This window comes from Lupinus angustifolius, chromosome LG01 (genome assembly GCF_001865875.1).
Source record: "Lupinus angustifolius cultivar Tanjil chromosome LG01, LupAngTanjil_v1.0, whole genome shotgun sequence".
NCBI lineage: Eukaryota > Viridiplantae > Streptophyta > Magnoliopsida > Fabales > Fabaceae > Lupinus > Lupinus angustifolius.
In genome coordinates, this window is record NC_032009.1 from 27454739 (window position 1) to 27466065 (window position 11327).

The following is an 11327-nucleotide window of genomic DNA, read 5'->3' on the forward strand; positions in this document are numbered from 1 at the left end:
GGGGGGGTAATGCGGTAATAACAAACCAAATTTGTTTAGATTGATTAGGTTGTTATTATCCTAAAATCAAATCTGAAGGTGATATCTAAACAAATTTGTTTAGATTTTAGGAACAATTTTTGTGTATATAAAAATGTAGTATTGAGGAATAAAACATCTGAATCCATTTCTTTATCGTCTTCGACTAGGGTGAAGTCATAACAAGGTATCTATAGGGAAACCTGTTGTTAGATTTAATCCTTCGCGATTGAAAGTGCCATATTCCCCCAAACTATGGGGCTTGCTTACTGGAATGTGAGTGTGCTTAGGGACCAAAGGACGGATACCAAGGGCGAGTAAAAATGAAAATCGTTTTATTTTTCCTTTACCTTTCTATCGAGCACTTTGTTTCTTCTTGTTCATCAATCAAAAATCAAGACAAACTGGGCACTATAATGAGACGTGAAAACACGTGATCTCATTTCAACCTCAATATGTGGAATAATCTTTCGCCATATGTACTGAAATTGTTTGGGAGACATGATAAAAGTTGGGTGAACGAATAAGAATCAAACTTGTTAACGTAGGTGATGAGCAAATGAACATTAATGCATCAAATGAGAGAGATTGTCAACCTATAGGGATAGCACAAAGGTTGTTAAGCTTATTCTTCTCTGTATCATATGTACCATATGATAGGATTAGTGTAAGAATGTGGTACGAAGGTGGATACTAAGATCCTCTTCATGAGCAAGCAAGGTGAAGTGATCCCTAATTGCCTATCACTTCCTATTTTAGGAATTGAAGGAGATCAACCTACCAAAATAGAAAGGCAAGTCTCTATTGGAAGCAAGTTCGCTAGTAAGCCATTGCAGATGGATCATCTTGCAATTCCATTATGTTTATCTGATTGACAACCTAGTCAACGTCACACAAATGCTTTATTACATCTTAAAGCTTTCCTTCTACATGTGCCATATGTGCAAACGTTCCTTCACACGGTGGCAACATGTATGTTTTCACACATAAAGTGTCACATTCCTCGACAATAATGCCAAAAACTTGATGCGTACAATATCACAAATTTACGATTTTGTCGTCAATTAATAGAAAACTATTGATCTCATATGAACTAGAAATAATTATTAATTACTTTTACTTAATTATTTTAAATACTTCATAGATAATATGGAAGAGATATGGAATTAAAGATAAAATAAAAATAATAAGATTCTAATGATTGGAGTAACTCATTTACGAATCCTTATTAACTACGATTCTTCTATCAAAATTGAAGTTATAAAGGCTGACCATCCAAAATACATAGTGTTTTCTTCGGGATACATAATTTGTGTTTGATTAACGCCAATACATACTCTAAAGGTAAGATATTAAAGCAAATATTTTACTTGTGCATTTTGCCTACGCTATATGGAAACCCAATATAACTCTTGAAAGCCTTAGATTATTCTCGTGAATTAGGACTCTAGTTTGGTTATTATATATATATATATATATGATATTTGGATTATCATCTTGGTGTTTCCCCATTATTCCTTTTTTGAGATGTATATAGGTGATTAACAAACTTAGATGAAAAACACTCTAATAATCAAATCAAACTCTCAATAAAAGATGGAAGAATTATATCCTGGACATAATGTCAATGACAATATCTCAATCCTAAGAAGAAGAAATAGATATGAAGAAGAAGAAAAGCGCAGCTATCCTAAGTAGCACTTCTGCCTTGCGACTTTGATCTGTCTCTGTTTGAATTTGTTCTCCTTTATTATAATAACTCTATTTAATAAAGAAATGAGATCGATACAAGGAAATTAAAATATACCATTTAGAAAAACATATCGAATATATTTATAACTTGTTATTGTACCAAGGAAAAAAATACCGGTAATACTTGGAAAAACACACGTGGATTAATCAACATAGGATGGGATAAGCAAAAAATATATTTATCCACATAGATAAGGACAATTAATTAATGGATTGATATAGTATATGTGGTATAGAATATGCTTATTTTGTCATAGGAGACTGCTTCAAATGTCCAACATATACAAATATTCAATAGTGATCCAACTGCCTAAGTTTCCAATAGTTAATATTTCATTCCAAGTTTCCTGATTGAGAGGCAACAATGCTAAGAGAGGGAAAAAAGGAGAAGCATGGTTGGAAGGAATGAAACCAAGGAAAGGCAATCTTAGTTCTCTATGTTAAATATTCTTCTCTAGCTGGAAATTTAACTTGGTCAAGAAGCTAAGGAGCCCTACCCTATTCATGCAAAACTGTCATGGTAACTTCAACTAGAAGAAATCAAACTCCACAAAAAAAGTTTAGTTCTCTTCAACTTTTATGTTCCAAAGCAATACATAGCAATATTTTTTTAATTATACTTCATCTATATATAGCAAATAGATGAAACCGAGTCACATAAACTAAACTTTTTAATTTCAACTTATAAAAAAAGTTGTAGAGAAGAAGAAAAAAGGGGCTTGTGATAATGATGCAGGATCATTATTCATGCAATGAGTACACCAACCCACCTGAGATTGTGTTCTTTGATTTAGAAACTACAGTGCCAAAAAAAGCTGGACAAAGGTTTCATGTGTTGGAGTTTGGTGCAATTGTGGTTAGTCCCCAAAAACTGAGTGAGATTGAGAGCTATACCACGCTGATAAGGCCTAAAGATCTTTCTGTAGTATCAGCTAGGTCTAGCCGAAGCGATGGCATAACACGCGAAGCTGTTAAGAATGCACCATGTTTTGAGGATGTTGCAGAAAGGATATTCAGTATTTTGAATGGGAGGGTGTGGGCTGGTCATAACATTCAGAGATTTGATTGTGTTCGTATCAAAGATGCCTTTGGTGAAATCAATAGGCCTGCACCGGAACCGGTTGGAATGGTTGATTCATTGAGTGTCCTTACTAAGAAGTTTGGAAGAAGAGCTGGTAATATGAAGGTATGTATTCTAATAAGAAATAGCAGCAATTGGTTAATTCTTAACATAGCCAAGATTCTATTGTATATGGAAAATGTTGTGTACAACACTTATTGATAACAATGTGAACTAAGAAGATTAAAATAAATGAAAGATATAGATAAATGTATATGATATTAAATATAATGATCAAAACTAACATACCTCATTATTTATTTATGGGCAGATGGCAACATTGGCTTCTTATTTTGGCCTGGGGCAACAAAAGCATAGGTACATTAAGCATTTCTATGTTCTGACTTTTAATGCTTAGGATGATATAATTGAGTACTTTATAATAGTATTTGTGAAATTTGAATGATATGGATATATGAATTTCTTGAAGCAGAAGCCTAGACGATGTTCGCATGAACTTGGAGGTCCTTAAGCATTGTGCAACAGTCTTGTTTCTGGTGTGCAATTTTTCTTGCTTATAATTTGAACATAAATTATGATCCTAGTAGCATGATTCTCATTATGAATTTTGGGTAATGTTAGGAATCAAGTCTCCCTAACACAATGCATAGCAAATGGTACGAATCTTCGAAAATTATGACGCGAAGCAGAACTAATGCAAAACCACCCTGCAGAGAAGAGAGTAGCAGAAAATCTCCCCCAACTTCTTTATCTTTGGGATATCAGAGAACAGCCCCTTATGCTGCTAGGGGAAGTTTGGGAAAGGTTATATTCTATATTTTAGCATAACATAAGGTTTTCAAAGTATATGCTAAATTAAGTATTTATTGTCTTTTATAAATCAGGCACTAACCAATGATTATATTGTAACTCCTTTAAATGCAGATGACAGAAAGAGTGAAGGGTCTCTTGTTTAAAGCACATGTACAACAACCTCTTAATCAACTACTCAAGCATTCTCATTCACTTCTAAGATAAGGATTAATCACCAAAGATTGAATATGCAACTTTCTTAAAAGATATGATTCTGTTCTACCTTCATAAAGGCCTCATAATTTGTTGAGTTTAACAAGATTGAAGGAGGATAAAGAATATGCATGTGCAAGTGGTCACCAACTTCATTTGTGTACACTTTTTTTCTTTCCAATTAATTGGTTTATTCAAATTCTTATAGCATCTCTTGAATGAGTGATGCTGCTAACAAAAGCACTTGTAATTTGTGAATGAAATCATTAAAATGAATAATGTTCAGAGTATCCTTCTAACATTGAATTACTGTTTAAATGGTTAATCTTATATAGAATTGTACCAAGTTGGACTCCATGTTCAATTGAATCACGGCATGTTGCTTAAAATAAATAGAATTTACAATTACTTACCTATAGAATTGGCAAGAATGAAAGTTCAATTAAAGGGTTCGTGGTGGATTTTGATTACAATTTATAACTAAAATTAATTGAGTAATAAAAACATAAAGAAATATATGAATTAGAATTAAAATTTTCAGCTAATTCTTTTTCAATATTAATTATTATGTTGTCTATAAGAAATTCATCGTTTATCTTACTACGTAATTTTGTTTTTATTTGTCTGTAGTATTCATTGTTGAATATGATATTTATGTAATAGCTTAACCACAATAGTAACAATAATACAAATAATTTGGTAAAGCAGCAAGATATGACTAATGACATATAGTCGTGAAATTTTCAAACTTGAATCAGTAACGATACCAAAAAAGAAAATTTTGACATTGACATCTCAAAGTCATTTTCTTTTGCTCATTGAAATTTATATGAAAGAATCTTTTGGACAAAAAGACATATATTATCAATATTAAATAACTTATAAGCATCTTTCATATATGATTCATACATACATAATCAGATAAATTCTTTCATCAAGTGTAAGATCATTACGAACTCAAATGAAGACATGTTATTATAATCAACATCTATACATGTGAGAGAACTTCTATTATGTATAATTTTTAGAAGGATTATTGTATTTATTTATCAAGCTACAAATTAAAGAAATATTTGAGTTTCAATTAATATCTATTGTGGTGTATGTAAAAGAAGTACACTTGTCGTTCCAAAAAGTATATTAGTTTATGTACCACCTTTTATAATTTAAGAATTTAATAATTAAGTATTTTATTGATCAAACACACAGCAAATGATACATGAAATAACATATTTCTTGAAACAACAAATATGTTTGAGTAGATAAAAAAGTAAAAAAATTATTTTAAAAAATTCCAATAGGCAGTTGCTCCCACCTCTCCCTTTAAAATTAGGCTGCTGGTTTCTCCATAATTTTGTTTTAACTTAAATATATTAAGTTTCACTCACTTTAAATACATTTTTATCTTTACCATGAAAGATTATGAAATTATCTGTCTGAAAGCTAATTAATCCTACACTATTAATCTAGTTAAGAGATACCCTTTGAAGTACAAAAAAAATGATGTTGTAATAAATGAGAACAATTAATATGAATTATTGGATCTTATTTAAATGTTCAATATTAAAAGATATATGCATATGACTATCATGTAATTAATAACTAACTTTTAATAATAATAACTAATGAGTTGTCCCTATATATATATATATGGAACTAATCACGTGAGAAAAATGCACTATTATAAAAAAAAATGAGAATAATTGTTCTCACTTGACTTACTTGAGTAGCTCCTTATGTATGTCTATAGGTATATATTAACAGTTCATCATCTATAATTCATTTTCAATTATTATTTACTCTTCAAAAATAATACAAATGAATGATAAATGATATAATAATTGTGTATAATTATTTACGCTGAGGATACATAAATATTATATTAAAAAATATTATAATAGGAAAATAAAATGAAAGACATTTTATTCATGTGTGCCATGTATCATCACGTTTATCACATGCGTTGCTGACTTGGATTTTCACCTTTAATACATTCAGAATTTTAATTAGTAAGAAACATGAGGAGGGGGCAGCTGAAACTGTTTGGCATGCCTAGTTTCGCTAAGATTTTAGAATTGCAACAAGGATTAAAATTGACAAGAAAAATGCATCGACTTATTGCAAAATAACCCAATTGTAGGAAGCTGAAATTTAACTTAATCCCCTTTTAATTGGTGGTTTGAACTAAAACCAGATTTTATGAATTTTTAAACACTGATTGGTGAACTTTTTTTGGACTAAAATAATAGTAGTATTTATTTATGGGCCTCATGAACAATGATCCTCTCCATTAATGAAAATGTAGTTATTTTTCCTCACATGTTCAACGGTAAAAAAGTAATTTTATAGTAAATAGAAGAATAAAGGGTCATTACATATTGTGTTTTGTATGTTATTGTGTGATATTTGCCTCTTTCAATGGAAAGAATCCTTATTCGCTAGATATATCTTCGCCATAAATTAGTCTCTATGACAAACAATAATCTTAAATACCCTTTAAAAAACTGTAATCTTCAAATTTAATATCTAATCATGTATCTACATGATAAAAAACAATCTTCAAATTTAATACACAATCATGCGGCTACATAATTAAAATTATATATGGTTTGTCCCCAAAATAAGATTCAGTTGTTGAAAAGTGGTTTATCTAAACAAGAATTGTGTACTGGGTAAAAACTAAAAAGTGCACCTTTTGGCATTTTTTATGTGCTATTTTTTCATTTGTTTTTTGGGTTACAATATTTCTGTGCTGTTTCAAGACGGTTTCTTACCTTTTTAGTTCCCTATTATTGCCCTGAACCTTAAATCCTCCGAAACCTCTGCCACCAAAATCTCATCCTCTCAAAACTGAAAACAACGACATAGAAAAATATGTTTAATCCCATCCAATTATCAAATGAAAAATTCAACCAAAAGTGACTAGAAAAAAAGTTCAGTTTGTGTAGACACGTTGATCATCACAAGATTCAGAAACGTATGTAACTACCCATTGTTGATTTCTCAAAAGGGCATGTTGGAAACATGAATGAATGATAAGAACAAATAAATAAGTGAATGAATGTCTTCGTTTAATGCTTCACGTTCCAAATTAAATTCAAATCCTGAAATGACCAAAGTTAAATCAAATGCGTGTAATCCTGAAACCACATATGCTAAAACCAACGTTAGTTCTGAAGAGATCAACGCTAACAACACTAACTTGTGCATCATCAATGCAAACAATACAAACCCCATGCATGATTCTGGTGGCAAGAATGAGAAGAAAAAGAAGGTTTTTTGTTTTTGTTTTTATTTCCTTCCTTGCATTGCATTTTTCTTATGTGTTAGTTAATGGTAATTGTACTTTCTTATTGACCATTTTTTCGTTGGTTCAAGTCTATATTTCCCAAGATATTTGGATCAAAGAGAAGTGGGAGAGGCTCAGATGAAGATGCACTCAAATCTCAAACACAAGAAGGAGATGGAGTTACTCTTGGTATTCATTAAATTGCTTCTTAATTTCTTTATATTTTTATGTTTTGAGTAATATCCTATGTGATTTTTATTTATATTTGTATGGAAAGATTTGGAGAGGAAGATTGAGACGAGAAGAAAAGCATTCATGGATGCATCTCCCATCATGAGAAAAAGTTTCTCAGGTATAATAACTGTTGCATGCAATCAAGTTGTGGCACAAGAACAATTTTCAGTTTTCTGAAAATTAAAAATAGTACTATATTGTTTCTATCATCATTCACAATTGTTTATTATATAATGTACATAAAGTATAATGTTGTCAATATATCCAATTTTGCGGCTTGAATTTACATTGAAAAACTGGCCCATCAGCACTACAGTATGAATCCAACTGGTATAGACCCACATACCTATCAAGAACATGAAATCTTCTTCATAAACTATATTGGTAGGTTACCTAACAAACTGAATTTTTGGTTATTAGTAGAAATGTAGAATATTTGTGATTAAGGGAAAGAAGATAACAGAAGAAATCAAATTTCATTCTTTCTTTTTTTTGTATAACCAAGGATATGTCCTCGTACCAGGGGTAAGAAACTAATCCCTTTCAAGCATGATTACTTCTCCTAACAAGTGTTGCTTCCAAGAATCGAATCTTTGACCTAGGGATTCTAATGGTGTCTTGTACCAATACCTTGTTGATATCAAATTTTCTTGTTAGATATTGACCAAACTCCCCTTGTCTAATCTGATGTGAAGTATAATGTATACCCAATGCAATTATAGACTAGTCAAAATATGAGTGATGTAACATGATAAAATAAACAGATATCTAAATTTTTTATTTACTCACAGAAAGGGAGACTAGCCCAGGGATTGAAGGCCTAAATTTGTCCAACTTTGAAAGGGGCATGGCTCCAGAAACTGAAATTCAGAGTTTTAGGTATGATATTTTAATTTTGATGAATAGTATAGCCAAACTCAGATACTATCTTGGTCACACTAATGCAATGCCTTTGCATAATGAGAATTGCAGGATATTTGTTGCAACATGGAATGTGGGAGGAAAATCACCTAACTATGACCTCAACCTTCAAGATTTCTTGCTGGTGGAAGGATCCGCAGATATATATGTCTTGGGGTATGATAGACTTTGAAACATTGTAGCATATTTAGAGTTTAGAGGTATAATTCTTGGAGCGATACTTGTTGGTAGAGACATGCATGTATTTCGAAAGGGATTAGTTCCTTATCCATAGGTGATGAGATAGCCTTGGTTAAACCCAAAGAAATATTTAGAGTTCATTTGAGATTTGGGTTTTAAAGCGGAAGGAAGAGAAATGGAAGGCTTGAGAGCCATGAAATGTACTTGTGAGATGACTATGAAGCTTTCTCCTACCTTTCATTTCCTTCTGAAATCCAACTCGCAAACAAATCCTTAGAAGTCAAATCATGTTTGCAATAAGGAACAAATTTTAACATGCTTTAAAGGTCAAATATGTGTTTATAATTATGAATTTACAATACAGCTTGTGTATGCAAAGATGGTCTTCTATTGATAAAAAAACAAACCATCTCATACTTTTGTTTCTCTATATTCATTTTACTACAAGTTAATGTTACCTGACATGTGAATATTCCTTCAGGTTTCAGGAAATTGTTCCTCTTAGTGCAGGGAATGTTTTAGTAGTTGAAGACAATGAACCTGCTGCGAAGTGGTTGGCATTGATAAGTGAAGCACTAAATAGACCAAAAAATGAGCATAGTGATTCCTCTGATTCAGGAACTAACTCCAAAAACCTTAACTTAAGAGATTCAAAGTCCTCGGCAAGTGTGAATTTCTTTCAAAAGCCTTCTCTTAAAGTTATGAGTAGGAATTATAGGGCAGAGGGTAGCAGCCTCCTTAAAGCTTGTAATTGTCCCATAAACATGCCATCAAGAGATAGAAGAAGGGTGAGAAAATTTAGTGACCCTATGAATAAGTTAGATTCTAATATTTGTGGTGAGAGTAGCATGGAAGAGTTATTTGCAATTGCTGAAATACCCTCTTCACCAACCCAAGTCAAATATTCCCTTATATCAAGTAAACAAATGGTTGGGATTTTTCTAACTATATGGACTAAGAAAGAGTTAGTGCCACATATTGGTCATCTTAGAGTAGACTCTATGGGGAGAGGAATCATGGGTCGCTTGGGCAACAAGGTAAGATCCTTTAGCAACATATCACTTAACATAGCTAGCTACTAAGTAATCTTGACATTATGTTGAGTTATTATTATTTTAATTGAAGAGTATTAATATATATGGAACCAATAATTGATTGCAGGGGTGTATATCGATAAGCATGTCATTACATCAAACAACATTTTGTTTCGTTTGTAGTCACTTGGCTTCAGGAGAGAAAGAAGGTGATGAGCTGAAAAGGAATGCTGATGTAAGTGAGATCCTCAAAGGCATACAATTCTCTAGAATTGGCAAGAATCATTGTCAACAAGCGCCAGAAAAAATAGTTGACCATGAGTAAGTTATCATTATACAGTTTATAACTCTTCAACTTTCTTCTCCCAACCTCTTTTAAAATGTACCTTATAATCACTTTTAGCTTGTTCTATTTGTAGTGGAATAATTTGGCTGGGAGATTTAAATTATCGAGTGTCTTTGAGTTATGATGAAACAAGGGTTCTATTGGAGGATAATGAATGGGACGCTTTATTAGAGAAAGATCAAGTATGTTCGTCATTCATTCTTATTCCTATGTTTATTAAAAGAACAAAACTTGGATGTTGTTTATTTAATAGTCGTGATGTTCTCCAATAAAAATATAATATTATAAGTAATTATTGGACATCATATTTTTATATTGATAATTCCTTATGGATGTTATTTTGTGTGTAGTAAAATACTAGTTTTGATTGTCACATTGACTTATTCACTTATTTGTCATTAAATCGCAGTTAAATATAGAAAGAGATGCAGGAAGGGTATTTAATGGTTTCAAAGAGGGACGGATCTTATTTGCCCCTACTTATAAGTATTCACACAATTCAGATTCTTATGCGGGTGAGACTACCAAGTCTAAGAGGAAACGCCGAACACCTGCATGGTATTACATTATGAACTTATTAGTAATGATATGATCAAATAAGTGGAGAAATGCTATGTAGCACACTTTTTAATACACAAACAAACTCACTAACACTACTATTATGTGCATTTGATAATAATTTTTCAGGTGTGATAGAATATTATGGCGTGGCAATGGTATTGAACAATTTTCATATATTCGTGGAGAATCAAGATTTTCTGACCATAGACCTGTTTGTGCTGTCTTTTGTGTGAATGTGAAAGTAAAAAGTAGAAATATTATGTTCAGGAAAGGCTATTCTTACACTAGCCCAAGAGTTGAATATGAAGATATACCTCAAAGGCATAGTTTCTATGATTAATCAGATAAACCTCAAATTAAACTTGTATATTTCTGTAGGATGTATAGAAGAATGTTCTTTCACCTTCTTTTATTTCCTTTCACTTTTTCCTCTCATACTCACTAATTATTGATTAATTATGCAAGTAGTTAAGCAGTGACTGCAATCTATGTTATCTAGAGGCACTATTGATACACGTAGAGATCAATGTAAATAGAGTTAAACTTTTCATTGAAACCCCAACATGAGATTACAGAGAAAACCTTTTAGTATTTTTTACGATGCTAAATATTCTCTGTTGCATAAAAAAAATAGTACATGGGACATAGGTCAGGGTCTTATTCTTAGCATGTAATGTCCCATATTGAGATTCAAGTGCACATTATCTATTTAATTCCCTGCTCTAGTGCTGCATACAATTCAAAATCTTGAATGCCATTTATCGAGAAGCCGCCGAAATCTTCTGCCAATCACTCTTTTTCTATAGACAAACATTAGTATGTTAGTATTTTTGTTGTGGTAGGAATTGAACCTTCAACCTCCTTATCACTCGACTCCCTTTGGCCAATCATCTAAACTTGCAATTT

At 31.7% G+C, this 11327-nt stretch overlaps 2 protein-coding genes across 3 annotated transcripts; both read left to right on the forward strand.

Annotated features, from left to right (window-relative positions):
- LOC109342988 (protein NEN4-like) lies at positions 2447-4143 on the forward strand. Its single transcript, XM_019581086.1, has 5 exons — positions 2447-2956; positions 3162-3208; positions 3324-3387; positions 3473-3655; positions 3776-4143. The coding sequence occupies exons 1-5, from the start codon at positions 2498-2500 to the stop codon at positions 3866-3868; spliced, it is 846 nt and encodes a 281-aa protein (XP_019436631.1). The 5' UTR covers positions 2447-2497; the 3' UTR covers positions 3869-4143.
- LOC109359326 (type I inositol polyphosphate 5-phosphatase 5-like) lies at positions 6631-10778 on the forward strand. Of its 2 annotated transcripts, XM_019603950.1 has the most exons (10): positions 6631-7130; positions 7235-7334; positions 7423-7497; positions 8171-8258; positions 8352-8456; positions 8962-9517; positions 9642-9835; positions 9934-10042; positions 10270-10418; positions 10548-10778. In XM_019603950.1, the coding sequence occupies exons 1-10, from the start codon at positions 6918-6920 to the stop codon at positions 10759-10761; spliced, it is 1803 nt and encodes a 600-aa protein (XP_019459495.1). In that variant the 5' UTR covers positions 6631-6917; the 3' UTR covers positions 10762-10778. The 2 variants fall into 2 exon arrangements, with proteins under 2 accessions (XP_019459495.1, XP_019459503.1); XM_019603958.1 differs by lacking the exon at positions 7423-7497.